Here is a 21,976-nt window from a genome sequence, read left to right on the forward strand (position 1 = left end):
AGTTGTGAAAGTGTTGGTGCATAGATAGATAGTTGGGGCACATGATGTGTGTACATGTTGTGGAAATAGTCCTTAGCAGACAAAAGTCACATATGAATGCATGTTTAATTGACCTCGTAAGAAGATTTCTGCAAAGCCAAACCTCGTTTTGGTCACATGGACCCTCTTTTGCTAAATGTAAGGTGTCGAAATGATGAATGACAAAAGGTAGTCACCTGAAAGACAAGATATGACATTGAGAATGATCTTGTGGGGGTAAAGAAAGCTTTGATAAATGTCATCATCATAAAAAGAGGCCACTGAAAATTTGAAGAACCTCAAATGCAGATGAAAGTAGATAATATAGAATCAAACCAGGGGAAAACAGCTGTATAAAGGCTTCATACTAACTTTTTTCATCACCATGGCATAAATATTGAATAACAAATATGTCCAGAAAACTGGTTTGTCCTTGTACAGCCTGAGTATAACTCCCAAAACAGCAATTAGGTGTGTCCAGACAAGAGAGAAATTAGGCCAACATTTCATTCCATCATCCATGAAGGACACATTGAAATTATCAAGCTTACTCATCAGCTTTAACTGATAATCCTACAAAATGAAAAGCTCATTAAACTGTGAAAACACATATTTCATCCAATCTTTTCACTGTCCAGGGAATAATTAATAATTAATTATTTATATGCACATTCATAAATGGACGCCACGGAACCCCCACACATACAGGAGGTCTATTCCAAGCTAGCTATTGAAGCAACATGAAAATGTCCATCTCCACACTACATAATCACATTCACATTTATTATATTCCTACCTTTTTTTATGAAAGGAGGCAATTAAATAGGCTGTACATCCTAGCCTGCGTGACGTGCTTGTAGGCGCCGTCGAGACAATACAATGAAGTGATATCTAATTTCACTGACAAAATAAAAGCAATTATAACTTAATTGCATTCAGAGGGGTGATTTCGCTTTTGAACGCTTCCAAGACGAGTAATTACAACATTCACGCCTTGAAGTCATTGCCATGGAGCAGAATCACACATGGAGTAGGCTATTGTGCCATCTGCTGGTATGCCTACACCCAGTAGCTCAACGACAGATAGGCTACAGTGTGTGTGTGTGTGTGTGTGTGTGTTCTGTTTAATTGTAAAAATCAATATGCCCCAAAATAACAATATGACATATAGTATACAACTCAAAGCAATACATTCTGGTTATTTTCGGAATTTATATAAATCACCACTATCTTCGGCTACAGGTGCATGGCCTTCTGATTGGTCTGCAGCCTTCTTCGCAAAGCATTCTGGTCCTAAAACAAGACATGAAACATGGCGGAGGGAGATGAACCGTAAGTCTTATGGGTAACATTAATTTCAGGAAAATATTCCCAGACCCTTTACAGTGCAGAGAATCTCAGCAACTGGTAATGGTAACTTAACAATAGCACAGCATGTATGAACCTTCTTTTATTCTCTCTTTTTAGGGAGAAGAAAAGAAGGAGAATAGAGGAGCTGACTATGAAGTTAGTAATGAATTGCTAGCAGCCTACTGCTGCAAGTCTCGAAGAACAGGGAATAACGTAATAGACAGTTAGCTAAGCGGCTAGCTGTGGTTAGCTAAGTTTACTATGGGTTAATTTTTACTTGGATGTTGGTAATCTTTTTATAGCATTATGCAAACTAGCCTACAGTTGATATTACGTGTTATGAGCGTGCAGAAAACCGAGAGATGTTATTCAATTTACGTTACAAAAGGGCAAGATCTGCCGTAATATCACTATGGGCTAGTTAGCCTGTTAACAAGAAAGCGTGCAAAGCTTGCTGTATGAACGATGATATTTCAGCTAGAAAATCGATAGATAGATACTTTATTGATCCCCAAGGGGAAGCACCATGAGCCACTTTGCTAACACCGTGGCCTCAGAAATATGACTATTTTGTTTTTAACATGAACAGCAGCAATGTTGTTACCTGTCTTAAGTGTAGGGCACCGTGTAGATCCTGACAGGAGAGTTGTATTATGACCCTGATGCTTCTGAAATCAAATGTCAGGGGATGAAGGTTGTGTCTGTCTTGCTGAATCCCTGTGTTCCTTTCAGCATGGTGGTGAATGGGGGCAGTGGAGACCAATGTGAGTGGGGTGGTCGTTGGGATCATGTCAAGAAGTTCTTAGAGAGACCCGGACCCTTCACACACCCTGACTTTGAGCCTAGCACAGAGGTAAGAAGTACTCATTTTCAACCCATGATGAGTGTAATAAGATGGCCTTAATAGAGTTGTTCTCTGTAATGTTCCCGACCTCTTTTTTGTTTAAGTGACACAGTCTCTCTTTATTTAAGACATTTAGAAGCTTTGCCATAATTGTAGGTTTGTACACTCGCTGATATTTTAAATTGATATTAAAATAGTTTCAAAATTGGGTGTGGATGGTTAGTGCTGCCTGTATGTGTGAGTACAAAGATAAAATGTCCTCCAAGTGAAACTAGTATCCAGTTTTTATTGTTTGTTTGTTTGTTTTTTCCCTTCAAAAGTCTCTTCAGTTTTTGCTGGAAACATGCAAAATTCTTGTCATTGGTGCTGGAGGACTTGGATGTGAACTTCTCAAAGATCTGGTATGGCACAAATACATTTAAATCTTAATTGAATTTATCTCAGCATCATTGCAATGGAAGACTATCCTCTATGAATTTCTTCACATACTTCACATACCATATTTCTATCCACATCAAGTACAAGTATTGTATTGTTAAGTTAAGTTAATGCACTTAACATATGCAGAAGGTTGGTAGTTATGTAGATTGGTTTAATATAAATCCTATTAATCCTGTATGTTTTTTCTTTTTATTATTCTTTAGGCCTTGTCAGGGTTTCGCCACTTACATGTTGTGGATATGGATACTATTGATGTTTCAAACCTCAATCGACAGTTTCTCTTTAGGTGAGTTTTTCCCTCCCCTTCTATTTTTTTTAGTCAATAATGTTAATGTGGTACTTTTTGTGATGGTTAGCTTTTACATGATGATGTACTGTCATGGTCCCCAAACCTAGACCCAAAGACGTGGGAAGGCCTAAGGCAGATGTGGCAGCGGATTTCATCACCAGTCGTGTTCCTGGGTGTTGCGTTGTACCGTATCCTTTACTCTGTAGGCCAGCAGTAGGTGATCAGTGCACCCAAAACTGAAAGTAAATTTGGTCTGTGCAATAGCTGTCGTTGTCAGTGTGTGATTATATGTGTTGTAATGGAATGAGTGTATTGCTAAGGTGCACATTTATTTATCTTGGGTTGTGCAGCTTACACTGCTAAAGGTTTTTGGGTTGTCAATCTCGTGAGACCTTACCCTAGAACATTCTGAAAGTTTCACATCTTAGATGCCCTCTTTATGATTATCTTGTCCCATGGTGTCCGGAGTCATCCTTGCAACCAAGGAAATGTATTTCTTGACAGTCTCACCCAACATTGACTTTAGAGTTTATGAAATGATGCGTAGGTGTTCTCACAACATGGAATTATTAGGCCTTTTCACACAGCGATCACGCTAAATTTGCGGGAAGAGGAGACGTCTTTTTGCCACAACGTGTGTCTGAAAACGAGGTGAAAATTTGCCGGCCTGCTGATCTGATTATGCGTGGGCCTTCAGATGCAGCAGGTGTGTGATTTCCAAAACCATGGCGGGAGAACCGACTGCACTTTGGTTAGCTTGCATTTGTAGTACCCTACAAATGCAAGTGAAGTTGCTTTGCTGTTGCTTAGAATGTTAGATTCTTACGATCGATGTCTTCAGACAATAAAAAGTTATTTGGAAGGGAAATTGAAGAAAAGAGTTGCCCCCTGCGTTAGCCGTGATTCCCCTTTCAAAATCAGAGGTTTACAGGCTACTGTGGCCTTGGTCAGTGGCGCGGCCAGCTGTAATCCTGTACTGCGTACAATTTTTCAACGCATTATTCATGAAATCATTCAATATTACAACAATAAAAATAGCTTGTGTAAGGATACATTAGAAGATGATGATTGGTATAAACTTTGTCACACAACGTGATGAGCAGTTCTGGCGCTTAAAAACGCAACATTCCATTCAGTCATAAATCATTCAAGCGTAGTGCTCGTCATGAAAAGAAAGCAACAGCTTAATATTTTTCTGTTTTTCTGCACTGTTAGCAGGTATGCCGAAGGCAGTGAGATTATTAGGCATTGCATCCTACAGTCACTCTGTTTGGAACATCGCAGTTCGGGTTGATAAGATTCAGTTAATGCGAGTATGGATCGTCTCAAAGTTTGGGACAACCAAACAGCAGTGTAGGCAAAGCAAATCCTAGTTGTTAGGTTATCATAGCTGTCTTTTTTTTAGGCTTAGGCCTATCGGAAATCGCGACATAAGCTCATTGGTTTCTTTTTTCTTTTCTTTCTTGTTCGTTTGTTGGGTAGTGAAGCGATAATGCATTTAAAGCACATCATGTGAGCCAGAGCCGATATGGCCAGAGCTGCTTGCTCTGTAAAGGTATTTCTGTCCCACCCAAATTTGCTGAACTACTTGCGAAGTAGCCTATTCATCACAGACATCACATGTAGGCCTATCACACGAAAGAGATTTTCTCAGGTTTTAAAAGATGTTAGTGGTTAGTTGTTGTGGTAAACGGTTCGCGAGAAAAGTAATTTTAATTTAATCATATTTTCTGCGCCCGTCTCCCTACCCATTCATCTTGGTGGAATACTTCGCGAACTTTCCCTCAACACATGACAAACCATATATCAGAATAAACAGCAGACCTTACCGAACACAAAGGTGTAAAGCATTCCCCTGTACAGTTAGCCATTCCAGAGTAATCCGGTTTTAAATTTGCAGCAATGTCTATATGCATGTCTCCAACTTTGGGGTTCACAATGTGTTTAAATTGTTCAATACATGATTTTATAACAGGCCAAATACAAAATAAATGTTACAAATATCGCCTAAATATCTGTAAACATTACAATCAGAGGATATACATATAGGGCAGACAGACGCTCATGAGTTCATGCTTTGTTTTATCGCTGGATTTTAGGATAGCCTATTATGGCAACCGATTGCATTCCGAGCTACAGTCAACGCTAGCAGGCATTAAAAGACTGGAGACTTTGTGAATTTTAAGATTGTCATAATGTGCTGTCTCTGCTATTGCTGCTTTTGATCAGTTAGATTTTTTTGCAATCTCCTGTGGTGGGCTGGACATAGCATCGAAATGCCCGCCCAGATTCCCCTTTCCGCCTTAACCCATTCAGACTGGTGCCGGAACTTATCGATTCGGCAAAAAGTCTAGGGTGCTTGGTAGTAAATTTGGCGAGACACTTCGTCCCGCCGTTCCGCCTCGGTCTATGTGAAAAGGACAGGCGTTCCGGCGAATTTGGTACATAATTTTGCGGGGATTTTGGCAGTGTGTAAGGGCCTAATGAGTTCATTCAACAGTAGGCCTATAGCATTTTGATAAGAATAATAATACGTTTCATTTATATAGCGTCTTTCTCAAACTCAAGATAGCTTAAACTGATTGCCTAAAGGTGATGTACAATGTACATCTTATGATTATTGTTAGATAGAAAAAAAAAAGCCATTTACAAACTATCTCAATAGATCATTGTTATATCTTGCATACACCAGAGATACACGGCCTCGACAGAGGTCTGCACTCTCCGAGTGTCCTTTCCGTTATATTTTTTAACACAATTCAATTATGATCAAATAACAGTTATACTTTTTATGGTACCACTAGTTTTATTGCTACTAGTACTGTAGCCTTAACAACTTAACCACACAGACATTTCAAGAAGATTCAAGACTTTGATGAGACATTTTATCGGCGTAAGTTTGCATGTTGTCTCCCTGATAGTCAACATTCCTGGCCTCTCCAAGTTTTTATGTTTGTGTAAAATTCCTTCATATGTCATCCATCACAGAATTCCACATAATCGTTTGTGGTCTGGACTCCATCGTTGCCAGGAGATGGATGAACGGAATGCTGGTGTGCTCTTAAATAATGTCATTTAACGTACATAATGTCAAGTAATAAACCAACCACAGGGTGTTTACTGTCCACATACTCCATAATGTAAGGCTCAGTGTAGTGGTTGTCTGTGTTGTAGATGTCCCTGCTGGTCTATGAGGATGGCATTTTGGACCCCAGTTCCATCATCCCCCTCATTGACGGTGGGACTGAGGGCTTTAAGGGAAATGCCAGGGTCATCTTGCCTGGCATGACCGCCTGCGTTGACTGCACTCTGGAACTCTATCCCCCACAGGTGAGTAGTACAATTACAATGTAGTGTGATGAAGCCACTAAACATATACATTTCTTAGTTCTTCTTTTGTTCTTGTTCTTCTTGGTAGTTCTTTACATTATTTCACAGTAAATCAGTCTAATTAATTGTATGCTTGTCTCCCATCAGATAAACTTCCCCATGTGTACAATTGCCTCAATGCCGAGGTTACCTGAGCATTGTGTGGAATATGTCCGTGTTCTTCTATGGCCCAAAGAAAAGCCCTTTGGAGGTAGCTATCCTCAGCATATCAAGCATTCTAAAACGGATAGTTCCGGTCCTTGATTGTGATTGGCTGAATCGCGTTCGATGCCGTTGTAAATTTCAGCATAAACATACACCTTGACCGCATGTCGTTCCATATTACTGCGCTACCATAACTTGATACAAAAGTTAAAGTAGCTGCATCTTGACGTTGCTTGGCAACCATTCAGATAGAGGAAATATATTTATTGGCGGAAGAATGATTATCTATGAATAAATCGTTACATTTCTTGTTGCTGTGCCTTTATTTTATGAAATCTTGCCAGATATGTAGTAAAAGTTTTAGAAAAGGAATAAGCCACTCGAGTCAACACCCCTTAGCTGTTGTAAATTCAGTGTAACCTACGGCCTCTCTGGCTTATTGCTTAAATATAACATGTTAGCAATATCACATGTATTATATTATTGAAGGGAAAATAAGGTTTTTGCATGGATCAATGTTCTATATTAACACTAATGGGCATATGGATATAAAGTAAACCATATATATAGCTTTTAGTTCTGTGTTGACAGTATTGCCATCACCTCTGTCATTTTTTGTGGTGCCCATAGAGGCCGTTGCCCTGGACGGAGATGACCCTGAGCATATCCAGTGGGTATTTGAGAAGTCTCTGGAGCGGGCAGCAGAATACAGCATCACAGGAGTGACCTATAGACTCACTCAAGGTGAGCAGTGACCCTCTTCATTCACTATATAGCACACTTTATTTTAGTCCCATCTCTACAGAGAAATGACCCAGAAAACTCTGAGGAAAAAAATGTACTAAACTCAAAATGTCAGAAGGATATTCAAACAATCTTGTTCAACTGTCATGTTATTCATTGCTGACCAAAGGTAAGGCTAGGTGCACTGTGTCTTGTAGGGCCATGGACTCATTTGTGGCAATACATTGCAGTAGTGGCCTATGATTGAAACTTTTTTAGAAGATCTTATACTGACAGTCAGAAGAATTGATTGTAAATGTTCATATTCCAACGTCCATATTCTAGGTGTTGTGAAGAGGATCATCCCTGCTGTTGCCTCTACAAATGCTGTTATTGCTGGTATGCTCCTAAACAGTATCCTCAAACAACTGGACATTTCTAACTGTGTTATGTTATTAATCTTTTACAAGTAGCCAGTACACATATTAAAACTGAGTGTAATTTTTTGTTTTCCTTATCAGCATCTTGTGCAACAGAAGTATTCAAAATTGCTTCAAGGTGGGTTTCTTTTCTCTGATAAAACATTGGTGATATTAGTCTTGTATATCTGTTCATATATTCCTTGATCGTTCATATACCGGTACCTTCATGTCTTCATATCTTGCCAGTGCCTACATTCCTCTGAACAATTATCTGGTGTTTAACGACGTTGACGGGCTGTACACCTACACCTTTGAGGCAGAGCGGAAGGTCAGTCTATCGCATTCCTCTTCCCCTAACAAATATTGTCGGTGCTCCAATTTCTTAGCGGTCATGTGGTTATCCTTGTTTGTATCATTTTCATTAATTCGTTATTTCATTCATTCATATATATTCATATATATATATATTTTGTTTTGTAGGAAAACTGTTCTGCCTGCAGCCAGGTTCCTCAGGACCTGCAGTTCCCTTCCTCAGCTAAACTGCAGGAAGTGCTGAACTACCTGACGGAGAGTGCCTCACTGTAAGTCCTCATGAACAGCCTCACCACATAACCATTTTCACACCACAGTCACTATCTGAGTTTGATATAGTATCAGAACACTTGGGTAATGGAGACACATAGACCTACAGAGGAAGTCTCAGTATCATTTTATTGAATGGTCAAGAGAAAACTGTAATATATATAAAACTTTAATATAACAAATTAAAGAGACTTAGTTGATTTACTTTTTATGGGTATGCATCTTTATTTCATACCTTTTTCTCCTCACAGACAAATGAAGTCTCCTGCAATCACCGCAACCATTGAGGGCAGGAACAAGACCCTTTACTTACAGGTAACTTACAGTATTAATGCTTCTTCTGTAATGACATGGTATATAGTTGCAGGCAGCCATTATGCTATAAAGACATAGCACTTGATCTCGTTTCACTATGATGTATAGTGCAAGACCAATATGTGAGACCTTAAAGGTGCAGTCAGCGATTGCGCAGGAAGTTGTTTATGTTTATATTTCAATTTATTAGCAGATGCCTTTGTCCAAAACAACTACATTATATTTTAACCAAAGACCAAACTAAACACGCCAGAGAGGTAGCTCACCCCTCTCTTCAGTATTCCCAGATAAATGCCACAGATGGTTTCATTTATGATTGGCTGCTGCCAATTTGTTTGTTTACAGATTTTGGGGCCTGCATTGCCTACAGAGGCTGGGATTATTTTGCAGAGATGATTGCTGAATGTGACCAAAAATGTTATGGGCTTGAATGCCTGCATGGAGAAGACCAAATCAAATTCCTAGTATCTCTGTATACATGGCGAAATAAAGTTGAATTGAATTTAATTGAAATCACATACAATCACTGACTGAACCTTAAATTAATCTGATAGATGACACATGCTTATTGTTTACCCCTTCAGACGGTTGCCTCCATTGAAGAGAGAACGCGTCCAAACCTCAGCAAAACCCTTAAAGGTGAGAAGATAAGTCCTACCTGGCTTGCATGCAGTGTTTTATCAAATTCAAATTCACTCTCTAGGCTTTTGATGTGTGTTATGATATTTATACAATGGTGATGACGTTGGCTTTTTTCTGATGATTCTAGAACTTGGATTATCAGATGGACAGGAACTGGCTGTAGCTGATGTGACCACACCACAGACAGTGCTTTTCAAACTACACCTCACCTCATAGGATAAACTGGCCCATCCATAGAGTTGACTTATAATATATAGCCTCCCTAAATTGCAATGTGGAACACCGATACAAGGACAAGAAATAGTGATAACATGGTAAAAGTGTGTTTGAATGCAATTATGTAAATTAGTCCGTTTTGAAATGTGTAAACAGCGTTTTGTCCTGTTGTGGATTGCACATCCCAAAGGAAGCCACATTGAAATTGCACATTGAAACTGTAAAAAATATGTGTGCGACACAGTAGTCTTTTGAATGCACTGCAGCATCTGCACTGGGATGACACAGGAGAACTCATTTGTGTTTTTATGTTGTTGTTTTTTTCTGTTTTGTGCAAGATTTCTATTTATTGCAAATGTTTGGTGTGTGACATCCTTTGTAGTTGAATGCTTATGTATATGGACAATGAACAACCAGCAGAAAGAGGAAAAACATTTGTAGGAATTAAAATGTCATCTTTTAACATACTGTGTTGTTTTCTTGGTTTCTGTGTTGTTTAATGCTAGTCTGTTCACACCACTACTTATGTAATTTATTTGGGCATTCTCTCACTGTCATTCAAATGGACCATACATGACGTCACGTGAAGGCTCGCTTGATGCTACGTGGAAAGGAAGTAGAAAGCTAGCTTTAGAGGTGGAGGAAAAGTACCAAAACAAACGATGTAGCTAGTTGGTGAAGGACCAAATGTACTTCGACTACGTGAGCTCAGCCCTGTCATGATACGAAAACCAAGGCATAATCTGAAACCGCAAATGTTTTCAAAAGCGTTGCGTTTAAAGTTACAAGATGGATTGTTTTTGACGCCAATGGTCGTGGTATGTGGTCTTCCATGGGTAGCTAGTTAGCTAGCATCCTAGATTATTAGCAACTGGCCATCAAAGACCTAGCCAGCCTGCTAATGCAAGCTTAGCAAATCGTTTAATGTAAGTATTTTTACATCGACAATTGAAAATCCGACTATTTTGTTGTTACCGCAGCTGAATATCTTTCATGTGGCCTAACCTTAGCTGTCCGATGGACGCCCAGTAAGCTAGCGAGATAGAAGTAGGTTAGCTTTCATCATGAGTTGGTTTAACGCGTCGCAGCTGTCCAGTTTTGCTAAACAGGCGCTGACAACAGCACAGAAGTCTATCGATCGTGTGTTGGACATTAAAGAAGACGATCCATGGGGTGATACGGTCGTTGCTACGTATGATGGTAAGTTTGGTAATGGCATATTCATCGCAAATCTCCGATAGTCTTTTCCTTGTTTGTCAGTTGTGGCAGCTAACTGGCTGTCGGGCCTGGTCAGGTGATTTTAAATAGCCTGCCCTGCACCTGTTCTTTGACACTTCGAGTCATCATTAATTTTAAGATTAGCGTTACGTTTTTCATTCTGCTGTTCGTGTTGTAAGTGTCAATATTGCTACATTGTTTTTAGATATCGACTTCCCTGTGATGTTGCAAGGGTGATGGGCTATTTTTAGTCCAATTTGGATTACACATTAATTTCTGAAGACTTCCTGGAGAGATTTGACCCAGTGATTAGAACACTCACAAACTTGACTCAGCCCCCTCCTTGTTTGATATACTTGGTTACTTTTTAATTTCAGATTTACCTGGCAAACCTGTCTCAGCTGGGGGGTGGGGGATGAACCAGTGGGACACCCCTGTTGAGGAATGCAACAAGTCAACCCCTCCCTCGTCCGAGGCCATTACGACCCCGGTGACCCGCACGGTGGTGGACGAAACAGAAACTTTCTTCAGTGCCTTCCTCTCTCCAGGAGATCTGCAGACTGTCAAGAGCTCACAGGTGGTGTCTGTCCCGCCAATTAAATCGAGCCGAGGAGGACCACAGGAGAAGACGGAAAAGAAAGACACTGACGAAGTGGACTCCCCACAGCAAGGCGAGGCCACAGAGGATCGACAGGAGAGCGAGGGAGACGCTGACGTGGATGTTGACGTCGACTTGGACAATGAGTCGATTCATGCGGAGCCTAGAAATTCATCCGCAGGCCTCGATGTGGTTTTACTGGAGCTGGAACCTGCTGTCTCTGTCGAATTGACTGTGCCAGAGCAAACACCTGCCAGTGAAAATCAGAACGCGCTTGACAATACAGAGGTGGCAGCTGGCGAAGCGGCACCAGACAAGCCTCAAAGCAGTTCTGAGTCCGAGCTGCCCGTGGATCACCTGGAGTCGCCCGAAGCCCCAGAACCCAAGAGCCCTTCTAAAGCATCGCTTGTGCCCCCTAAGGAGATCCTGCTGGAATCTAAAGACGCCAAGGGGGAGGACCGGCAGAGCGATACCCCGTCTCCGCCGGTCAGCGCTTTCTCGTCGGGCACGTCCACCACCAGCGACATCGAGGTGCTTGACCACGAGAGCGTGCTGAGCGAGAGCTCGGCCAGCTCGCGTCAGGAGACGGCGGAGGCCAAAGCAGGCCTGCACCTCATGCAGGGCTCCTTCCAGCTTCTGAGCGCATCGGCCTGCGCCGACTACCCGCGCCTCGGAGAAGACTACCCCAAACTGACGGAGAGCTGCGGTTCGTCCTCGGACGCCTTCGAACGCATCGACTCCTTCAGCGTGCAGTCGCTGGACAGCCGCAGCGTCAGCGAGGTGAACTCGGACGATGAGCTCCCGGGCGGCCGCACGCTGGCCTCAGTCACGTCGCCGTCCTCGCACACGCCCCCCGCATCACTCCTGGTCCCAGCGCAGAACAGAGAGGAAGGAGAGGAAGGAGAGGAAGGAGAGGAAGGAGAGGAGGGAGAGGAGCGCAGGCATGACGAAACGATGACGGAGCAGTCTCTGGATGAGGCGGAGATGGAGATGGAGAGCGAGATGGAGGAGAGCGGCCGCAGTGCCACGCCAGTGAACTGCGAGCAGCCTGAAGAGGAGCCGGAGTCCGACGTCACACTGTCTGGTCTGAGCATGGACGCCAGTGAGCCCAGGACGCCGCCCATAACAGAGGAAATGAGAGGAGCCTCCACCTCTCAGATCCTGGAGCTGCAGAAGGTAGGGAGAGAGTTCCGATTAGGAGTCTAAAATAAAATGCATGGGTCCATTTTAATCATGTGGAGAACTTGTTTTGTAAATTTAGGTTTCTAAATCCGAATCGTGTGCTTTCTGGTCAGGAGAACGGGCATTTGTGGTGTTATTTAGTTACTAATAGAAGTCTGATGTTTTCAGATCATTGACGACCTCACAAGCAGACTTGAAACAAGGGAGACGCAGCTGTTGTCAGTCAGTAAAGACAAGGCCAGACTGGAAGAGGAGTGTGACAACCTTAAAGAGTAAGTACAGACAATTCTTAAAAACACTATTTTGTCCCAGTGCATAGCCAAAACAACCAACGTTGTTTGTAGTGTTTGTACTATATGATTTCCCCACTGCATGCTGATTGGCATATGTACTGTCTTCCAGTGAGATAATCGGCTTACGGGAGGAAACGACTACTGTCCAATCTCTTCAAGATGAATTCACACACCGCATTGCTGAAGCTGAGAGGAAAGCCCAACTGGCCTGTAAAGAGAGAGACATTGCCAAGAAGGTATTCATTAATAATAGATTTATAATCAGCTAATGAATAGATTATTATTCCTAGTGAGTTCAGACACCAGTCTGTGCACTGTAGCGAACTGTATTGTTCATGTTGTCACTGTAGGAAATTAAGGGCCTCAGAGAGGAGCTGGCCAGCAGGTTCAACTCCAATGAGACCCTGGAACTGATCAGAGACAAGGAAGAACAGATCAGAGGCCTTCTGGAGGAAGGTAAGGGTTCTCTCATCTCTGTTGTTGCTTTGTTCAAAGACTTCTTTTCTGGCTGTTAACACATTGCAGTAGGGCAGCAAATGCTGAGATGGGACTATGGAACTATTTTCAGGTGAAAAGTTGTCCAAGCAGCAGTTGCAGCATTCTAACATCATCAAGAAGCTGCGTGTGAAAGAGAAAGAGAGTGACTTGAAAATCACCAAACAGACCAAGCAACTCAAGGAGCAGGAAGAGGAACTTAAACACCTACAACAGGTTGGTGAGAGGGGATTTGGTCCTGGCTTACTTTCAAGTCACTCAGCACTTTTTTGAGTGGTCAAAATTTGAAGTATGTAGGCCAAATGCTTTACACCTTCTGTAACTTGAAGAGTAAAACAAAGATGCAGGTGTCAATATTGATCTAAAATAGACAGTTGCTTTTGTCAGGTTACTGACATAGGTATTGAAGCTTGGGGGCAGCTGTGGCCTACTGGTTAGCGCTTCGGACTTGTAACCGTAGGGTTGCCGGTTCGAACCCCGACCAGTAGGTATGGCTGAAGTGCCCTTGAGCAAAGCACCTAACCCCTCACTGCTCCCCGAGCACCGCTATTGTAGCAGGCAGCTCACTGCGCCGGGATTAGTGTATGCTTCACCTCACTGTGTGCTCACTGTGTGCTGAGTGTTTAGCCGTGTCAGTGTTTGAGTCGGCTGTGTGTTTGCAGGTTCTAGATGGGAAAGAGGAGGTGGAGAAGCAGCACAGGGATAACATCAAGAAGCTGAACGCGGTGGTGGAGCGGCAGGAGCGCGAGTCGACCAAGGTGCAGAGCGAATTGGAGGAGTTCCTGGAGAAGAACCGCAGTCTCCAGGCAGCGCTGGACAACTCTTACAAGTATGATAGTCATGAAGAATATGCAGTGCGTTGTAACCAAATGCAATGCAGTGTTGACTAGGGTGACTTTTTTTTTGAGGAAAATTCAAGGCAGCTGTCATCGACATTAGAACTTTCTCATGAACAGTTTGTCCCTCTCTGTGTGTATTGAGATAATCCATGACGAAGGTCACTCTATATTTACACATTTTGGTTAGTTGATAGTAGTATATTTCCACTTATACTCAAATTGAGATAATCCATGACTACGGTCATTATGTAATTACACATGTTTGTTTTGGTCAGTTGATAGTAGTAGATTTGCATTAACATGATGTATGTCTTTGCTTTTAACTGCTGTGCGTGTATAGGGAGCTTGCGGAGCTGCACAAGGCCAACGCCTCCAAGGACAGTGTGGCCCAGGAGCTGGCGCTCAGCCAGCAGGAGCAGGCCAGAGAGGAGCTGGAGCGGGCACTGGAGCGCGCCACAGAGGAGGCCCGTATGCAGCAGGAGGCTCTGGCCAACCAGGTGGGTCTACTGCTCCCCTCTCCTCTCCTCTCCTCTCCTCTCCCCTCCCTCCTCTCCCTCCCTCCAGGAAGACATGGCTCTCTGTATTTAGCTGTATACAGAGACTGGCTCTCTCCCATTGTTATTTTGTTTTGACCCTGTCAGGTGGCTGATCTGCGGCTGGCACTGCAGAGAGCCGAGCAGCAGCAGGCCAGGAAGGAGGACTACCTCAGGGAGGAGATCAGCGAGCTGCAGCAGGTAGTGCACTCTTACTGCCGCCCTCCTGTCAGCCATGCAGGGCTGCATCTAAATAAAGCGCTATGTGAATGTAATGTGGTAGTGGTGTTGTGTCTGCTGAAAGGGTGAAAGGGTCGTTAAGCAACCACGATGGCGCCCTACGAGAAAGAGTGTTTACTTTGGTGGTCTCTCCATAATGTGACCATAGAACGGCATTCTTGGCAAACACACACATGAACAGTATTGGTGTTTTTGATGAAGAAATGTCCTCCAGTTGTTTTTTAGTAGGCTGTGGTTGTTGTGGTGAAAATGTTGTGTACACTACAGGTTCAAGGCCTGTGCTAATTGAATGCCTGTCTGAAATCCCCTGTTGACACTGAAGAACAAAAAATCACACTTTTCTTTATGGTGAACCATTACAGAGACTGCAAGCAGCCGAGACCAGGAACCAGGAACTGAGTCATAGTGTCACCTCGGCCACACGGCCCCTTCTTCGTCAAATTGAGAACCTGCAGGCTTCACTTGGGGGCCAAACGGAATCGTGGGAGAAGCTGGAGAAGAGCATCTCTGATAGGCTGGGTAGAAATGGAATCAGCTTACTGTTGATCTTTTGCTCACCACCATATCATATTTACATACTACAACACACTAAAGAAACATTTTCACCCTCTGGGCATACTATGAAGTGAGATAAGTGGTAGGTTGAGCCTAAAACCTGAAGTCCGTTCAAATTTGACAATTTGTTTCTTTGAACTATTCAATTTGAATGTTTTTGCATAAAAACTCTTTAAACTCTTTCTCTTTAAACTGTAAATAAAATGGCAAACAACAAGGGAATTGACACAAACGTTTGCCTCTGCTTGCCAGATCAGAACACACCTCTGATTTTTACACTCAAAATACAACTTATCTCGATTCATAGTACACCCCTCTCGCCAAGTAGATATCCGTGTCACCATCGTACATTGTTTACTCATTGTCGGTAATAAACATTTCTGAAATAGTGCTGTCAATCCTCCATTCTGTTCAGTGCTCTGTGCTCCAAACTGTCTGGACCAATATAAATAGTCGAACAAAGTTTATTGTCTATTAGAATCAGCCGTCATATCATATTACGACTGACCATATTTCTGTCTTGGCCGTATAGTGGACGCAGAGGCGCAGCTCGCCGTAGTAGTGGAGAAGGAGCGTGCCGCGACGGACGAGCTGCATGGCCTCAAAGCTCAAGTGGCCTCGCTGGAATCCCAGAGTTCCCTCCTGCGTCAGGAGAAGGGCCGTCTACAGGGCCTCCTGGAGGCAGAGAAGAGCCGGAGGGAGAGGCTGGAGGATGACATCAGCAGGTGAGGAGGAGGCGGCGGGCCTGGAGGGTAATTAGAGAGGGCACTGTGGCTGTACCTGTCTGTTACCTGACAGGTATCTGGAACGTGCCCCTGCTGTTTACCTAATGAAAGAGCAGCCCTTTGTGTTGCCTTGTTTACACTGGCCCACGTCCAGTGACCTCCTGCAGTATCTCCTCCTGGTTGTGAAATAGCTGAGTGAAGATACATGTTTGTGCTGTGTTTGGATGTGTTTGCTTATTTTCATTTCTGCGTGCCATGACTTTGTGTGTGTGTGTGTGTGTGTGTGTGTGTGTGTGTTTTGGTTACGGTGCACTCATGCATTGGTCTCCTTGTTCAGGGAGCACGTGGAGTTGGCGAATCTGAGGGGAGAGCACTCTCGGGCTCTGGAAGAGGCCAAGAAAGAGAAGGTAGGATCTGTAACCCGATGACCATTCCGTCTCATCGCCTGCCCCTTCACCAGCCTGCCCCCTCACCTGTCTGCCCCCTCACCAGCCTGCCCCCTCACCTGTCTGCCCCCTCACCAGCCTGCCCCCTCACCTGTCTTCCCCCTCACCAGCCTGCCCCCTCACCTGTCTGCCCCCTCACCAGCCTGCCCCCTCACCTGTCTGCCCCCTCACCTGTCTGCCCCCTCACCAGCCTGCCCCCTCACCTGTCTGCTCGGCCTCAATTCACACTCTGTTCCATCAGCAATTTGTTATCAACATTCGCTCAACAGTGTCTCTCTCTGTCTCTCTGTCTCTCTCTCTCTCTCTCTCTCTATATATATATATATATATTAGGGGTGTAAAGATTAACCGATACGTATCGGTATCCGTTTTTAACGTGTAAGATACGGCTACATCGATACGTGAAGCGCCGTATCGGAAAAAAAACTGAAATGAACCGGTCGTTATATCGATTTACTTGTTATGAATCGGTTAACAACGTTTTCTGCTTGCTCAGACTCTCATTTACGTTCCAAGCAGCGCGTTCGCCCCACTTCCGGTTTTGAAACTATACGTGGTACGGAATTGTGGGTAATGCAGTTCGTTTTTGGTTACATTCATTGCCCAAAGTTGTCAAATGACCTCATTACCCATACATCTACTGCAACTTAAGCATGTGACAACTTGCACTCGGTCGGCTTTTGTTTTTCGAAATCCAGCGCGAAATTAAACACTTATAGCATTCCTAAACAGCAACGATAGTCTGTAGAGTAGCCTTACCTTTGATGAATGGATTTCCTTAATGTTAAATAATTTGGCCCTTGCTGCTAAAACGATGCACAAATTATTAGCCAATGATTTTGTTCATATTCACTCAGACTGGGCATTATAGATTTCTGCATTAGGTCTACTGTTGGAACAAAATAAGCCCAGAGAGTTTATTGATTTGTAGGCCTATTTTATTCTTGTAGTTTAGGCTAGGCTATGCTATATGAGAAAAGGCCAAGAGTTTCTTAAGCACTTTTATTTTGGAATTGTCTTACCTCAACAAGGCTACAGCTCCATGAAAACAATCAGATATAACTCTATAAAATCTGTGAAAGATCTATAAAGTCTATAAAAATATTTTTATGTTGTATTTGGCTGCTGTGTTTGACTGAAATGTAGACTATTCTTTTTTCATTTCAATACAGTATATGAAATAAACCTCAGTTTAGATAATCATATTCACACATTTTTTTTGCCTAATTGACAACCATGACCATGATAATTGATAATATAAAATTAATGTGCACCATGAGCAAATGATAAAAAATCTTTCAGAATGCTTTCCATTCTTGAACTGCATCGAATTGCATCGAATCGTACCGAATCGGTTTTTATAAACATGTATATTTTCTTGTATCGAATCGTGCCCATGTATCTAGATGCGAATCGTATCGTCTTTTACATGAGAGATTCACACCCCTAATATATATATATATATATATATATATATATATATATATATATATATATACAGTACATATCAGTGATTATATCAATAGGTCTTCCTGTTTGTCTATTATATCTATCTATATAGATAGATAGATAGATAGATAGATAGATAGCCTTTATTGTCTTTGTACAGTTGCCAGAGTTGAGGGTTGCTACATCTGATAAAGTGCATTTAGGATTAAAAAAAATAATCTCTCTATCAGTCTGTCTCTACCTCCACACACACTCTGCATATCCCATCTTCGCTCCAGTTGTTCATCACCTGACAAGACTGTCCGTCTTACTCTCTCATAGCTGCTAATGACCAATCAGCTGGAGATGGAGAAGATGAAGGTTGAGCAGGAGAAGAAAAAATGCTACCTTGCACAGGAGGCCCTCAAGGAGAAGGTCAGTCGGCCCTGTGTGTTTACATTACGTGCACTGGTGTTTTTCCACCAGGGATGAAGGATTTGAGCCAGTGCCCATGCTGAACAATGTTTACCTTTGTCATGAAAGGCAATTATGCCGAACCCTTGGTAAATATTATGACAGGCTCCCCATGCATCCTGGAGAACCTGGAAATCCTGGAATCTTAGTGACTAGTTTTCCAGTCATGGAAACACCTGGAAATTGAAATGATCTATATTGTCCTGGGGCCGTACTCACAAAGCCTTTTATCTTACCACTAGTACTCCTAAATCGCACTAAAATATTTTAGCTAGGAGTTTTCTCTTAAAAGTTATTCACAAAGCCTTTCAGACCTACTCTTAGTAAGGAAAAATTACAACTCCTAAACTAAGAGTGAGTCTTCGTTGCTATGGATGACATCATTACTCATGCACAAGCTTGACTGAAGTGACCACCTTGATTGGCTGATGATTGTAACGCGGGAATGATTCCAAACACCTCCCTTACGATGATGAGTGACAGGTCTGAGAACTACACAAGTAGTGCGAAGGACGGAAGATGATGGCAAAACAAATAGCCTAGTAGCCTAATGAAACATAGGCCTACGGATTGATGCAGTATCTTCGCAACATTATTAAATTAATCTGTCACCATAGGCTATGCCTACGTTTGCAAAGAGGAGACCATTTTAATTTGATTCACAATGAAACGTTACATTTAATTTACATGTTAACAATGAGTAGTTTTGGTTGTTGTTGGTGGCGTTATTGCATCCCTTTTATGAATGCAACATTTTTCCTCCTGTTGCCGCATAGGCGACGCATTTCAAAACATCGCAACGTGAAATGCCACAAAAAGCTGTTTGTGAATAGGTCTTAGTGAGCTTGAATGTTAGTCCCTACTTGTAAGTCGCTTCATAAACGTGTCAGCTAAATGAGTAAATGCTAATGCTTTGTGCTGTGTCGTGTCCCTCAGGAGAGGAAGGCCATGGTGATGTCTGTGAGCGAGCCCCCTGCCTCATCCCCGTCACTGTCCCGCTCCAGCTCCATCAGTGGGCCGGACCACGCCGGCCTCCACTCCTCATTTCTGGCTCAGGTACAGTACTGGCCCTGCTCTGTTGGTCACTCAGAGATAAAGGGACATGTTTTTGGAGTTTTTGTGCATCAACAGGCTCCTCGTTTGTGTGTGAATTCTGTGATATGTGTGAGAAGTTTGTGATATGTAAAGTGTCTTCACCACAGACTACTGATGCCAATCAGAAACACAAATGACGCAGGAGCTACTGTACATAAATAACTACATCTGGTACATACTGCTTTGAGACCCAAAAGTGAACTGATTCAGACAAAGCTGTAAATACTCATGTTTACAATGGATATAGTTATCTCACATCTCCACATGATTATCACACACCTGTAAAATTCACCAGTGTTATCGTAACAAATATGCACCTGCTTGGGATACTGTGAGGTCAGTGAAGGCTAGAGTTTCAGGAGCTCTGTTTTGGTTCACAGGAGAAATCATGTGCTGTAATGGTTTGATTTTCTTTTTAGAATGAGAACTGCATTTGTATGATGAAACTCTGTTCTGATATTATATAAGGGTTCAGAAATATATATGGGGGGTGGTTAGATTTTTTTCCCCTGGCTCTTAGTGGTCCTCTAAACAGGCACTGAAGTTTGTCTGAAGAAGATATATCTGATATGACTCCATCTCCCTGCCTGATGCCCTCAGTTGGACTTGTGTGATCGTTACATTTGGTTTGGGGATGTTTGTTTGTTTGTTGTGTCACAGATATAAACACCTTTAAATCAGTAATAGTATATTAGATTTACTGAAAAGCCAAACAATATGCTTGGTGGTGGAGTGGTGTGGAGAAAGATCAGAAGATAAGATTACACTGTCTGAACTGGACCAGGTGAAGCTCTAGCTTATCTTTGTGTTGTTGTTAATGTGCTGGTTTGTGGTGTGTCCAGCAGGAGGACTCTCTGGACCACTCCTTTGGCACCATGTCCATCAGCGGGAGCAATCTGTATGAAGTGGCCCGACTCGGAGGAGGCTCCAGCATCATGGAGAACCTGCAGTCACAGCTCAAACTCAGAGAAGGCGAGATTGCACAGCTTCAGGTATAACACACACACACACACACACAGGCCAGGGTATCCTAGGCCTTTGATGTTGTCTGCATGTTTAAAATCCTATTACAATGTTGTTACGAGTTATTAAACTCACCATTTTCAATTTTCTTTGTCTTTTTATCTTTCTCTACTCCTGTTATCTTTCTCTTTTCTTTCTCTCATGCCATCTCTCTCTCTCTATCTCTGCTGTATGTCCAGTTGGAGATTGCCAGTCTGGAGAGGAGCCGTGCAGTGATGGCAGAGGAGCTGGTCCGGCTGACCAATCAGAACGACGAGTTGGAGGAGAAGGTGAAAGAGATTCCCAGGCTACGGATTAATCTCAAGGTGAGCACTACAGATGTTGGAACGTGTCATGGATTTGTCTTTCCCTTTACATTGTTTCAGTATGTTCAGTATGTTGCAGTATGGTTCAGACCATGTTCAGACCTGTTTTTCTGGAAGGAGACATTTTATCTAGGCTTTGCGATGAGTTCCAGTAACAATAGCAACCTACTTCAGGTCTAACTACCTATGGTCTCCTCTGCACTGTTGCTTGAATGTTATTTCTCATTCTGTAAGTCGCTTTGGATAAAAGCCTCTGCTAAATAAATAACGTAAGTGTGCTTTAGATTATGAATACTCAATCTTCATTTTCCTTCTCTCTCTAGGATCTAGAGCAGAGGCACAACACCATTTTGCAGATGTACGGAGAGAAGGCAGAAGAGGCTGAAGAACTGCGCCTGGACCTGGAGGATGTGAAGAACATGTACAAAACCCAGATCGACGAGCTGCTGAAAAATCAAAAATAGACTCGAAAGACAAAAAAAGATACTGAAATCCAAGCATAACAGGCTTTAAGTGCATTCACTGTAAAAGAGAGGTTATTACAAGACAAGCTGTTTCCTTCATCCTTGAGACTTTGGTTCAGTTTAAAGGCCAATCCATTTTTTTTATTTCCTGTGACAATTTAGCTGTCGGGTTGTTTATCTATTTATGGAGTGATTGCAGTTTAAATATGGGACTCGGAATAGAAAATGAGATTAAACACTATACACATGGAAATACAGATCATAGAATTATTCCAAACCATGGGGTAACAAAAGATTGTCAATACATCCTTCCTGCTACATTCTCGTTTCCTAGAAAATATAATTGAATCTCTTAGCTCGCTGGGAATGTAAAGGTTGAGGGTTGACTTGCACTAAAATGTTTTATCTTTTTTTAATGAAGTATGCTGTTATTTAGTTAATCACATCCCTGGAGCTCTACAGGTGGTGCTCTAGTGGAATAACTGGCTACTTGGGGTGTTGCACATTGTTTAGTTACAATTTGTTCGTCAACTTTTACATTAACTGATAAAAGTATGAAGAAAGAGACACGTATGTTTTTGGGGAATGCTAAATTTCAGATTCCATAGTTGTCTCGTAATGTAAATGTGTAAATAAATAAATAATCATGTAATGTTCAATTGCGCTGACTACATGTATTAGTACTTT

The 21,976-nt window shown here is 42.5% G+C and overlaps 2 protein-coding genes across 6 annotated transcripts; both read left to right on the top strand.

Moving 5' to 3' along the window:
* The first annotated feature begins 1,304 nt into the window (after positions 1–1,304).
* uba3 (ubiquitin-like modifier activating enzyme 3) lies at positions 1,305–9,843 on the top strand. Of its 4 annotated transcripts, XM_076267964.1 has the most exons (18): positions 1,305–1,350; positions 1,486–1,524; positions 2,101–2,221; positions 2,533–2,613; positions 2,857–2,939; positions 3,050–3,130; positions 5,792–5,835; positions 5,931–5,995; positions 6,117–6,272; positions 6,420–6,522; positions 7,107–7,220; positions 7,545–7,598; positions 7,721–7,757; positions 7,868–7,949; positions 8,102–8,202; positions 8,455–8,518; positions 9,103–9,157; positions 9,288–9,843. In XM_076267964.1, the coding sequence occupies exons 1-18, from the start codon at positions 1,331–1,333 to the stop codon at positions 9,374–9,376; spliced, it is 1,389 nt and encodes a 462-aa protein (XP_076124079.1). In that variant the 5' UTR covers positions 1,305–1,330; the 3' UTR covers positions 9,377–9,843. The 4 variants fall into 4 exon arrangements, with proteins under 4 accessions (XP_076124079.1, XP_076124080.1, XP_076124081.1 ...); XM_076267965.1 differs by lacking the exon at positions 1,486–1,524 and having other exon boundaries at positions 1,312–1,350; XM_076267966.1 differs by lacking the exons at positions 1,305–1,350; positions 1,486–1,524 and adding an exon at positions 1,380–1,425.
* A 148-nt stretch (positions 9,844–9,991) lies between these two features.
* tmf1 (TATA element modulatory factor 1) lies at positions 9,992–21,948 on the top strand. 2 transcript variants are annotated; one of them, XM_076269290.1, is made up of 17 exons: positions 9,992–10,576; positions 10,972–12,368; positions 12,543–12,646; positions 12,777–12,903; positions 13,018–13,123; positions 13,236–13,378; positions 13,825–13,991; positions 14,342–14,498; positions 14,643–14,735; positions 15,137–15,293; positions 15,862–16,054; positions 16,392–16,461; positions 18,271–18,363; positions 19,339–19,458; positions 20,340–20,489; positions 20,700–20,825; positions 21,149–21,948. In XM_076269290.1, the coding sequence occupies exons 1-17, from the start codon at positions 10,441–10,443 to the stop codon at positions 21,287–21,289; spliced, it is 3,480 nt and encodes a 1,159-aa protein (XP_076125405.1). In that variant the 5' UTR covers positions 9,992–10,440; the 3' UTR covers positions 21,290–21,948. The 2 variants fall into 2 exon arrangements, with proteins under 2 accessions (XP_076125405.1, XP_076125406.1); XM_076269291.1 differs by having other exon boundaries at positions 20,343–20,489.
* Positions 21,949–21,976: the final 28 nt, after the last annotated feature.

Source organism: Alosa pseudoharengus, unplaced genomic scaffold, assembly GCF_046254945.1.
Source record: "Alosa pseudoharengus isolate Yale_2024_CS ecotype anadromous, Long Island Sound unplaced genomic scaffold, YU_APseudo_1.1 YU_APseudo_1.1_scf_5, whole genome shotgun sequence".
NCBI classification, from domain to species: domain Eukaryota; kingdom Metazoa; phylum Chordata; class Actinopteri; order Clupeiformes; family Clupeidae; genus Alosa; species Alosa pseudoharengus.

Coding starts and splice junctions, on each gene's coding strand:
- uba3 (XM_076267963.1), top strand. CDS start 1,457: ATGAACCTTCTTTTATTCTCTCTTTTTAGGGAGAAGAAAAGAAGGAGA. Junction 2,222..2,532: donor ACTTTGAGCCTAGCACAGAG/GTAAGAAGTACT, acceptor TCCCTTCAAAAG/TCTCTTCAGTTTTTGCTGGA. Junction 7,599..7,720: donor TACAAATGCTGTTATTGCTG/GTATGCTCCTAA, acceptor TTTCCTTATCAG/CATCTTGTGCAACAGAAGTA.
- tmf1 (XM_076269290.1), top strand. CDS start 10,441: ATGAGTTGGTTTAACGCGTCGCAGCTGTCCAGTTTTGCTAAACAGGCG. Junction 16,055..16,391: donor CTGGAGGATGACATCAGCAG/GTGAGGAGGAGG, acceptor CTCCTTGTTCAG/GGAGCACGTGGAGTTGGCGA. Junction 20,826..21,148: donor GGCTACGGATTAATCTCAAG/GTGAGCACTACA, acceptor TTCTCTCTCTAG/GATCTAGAGCAGAGGCACAA.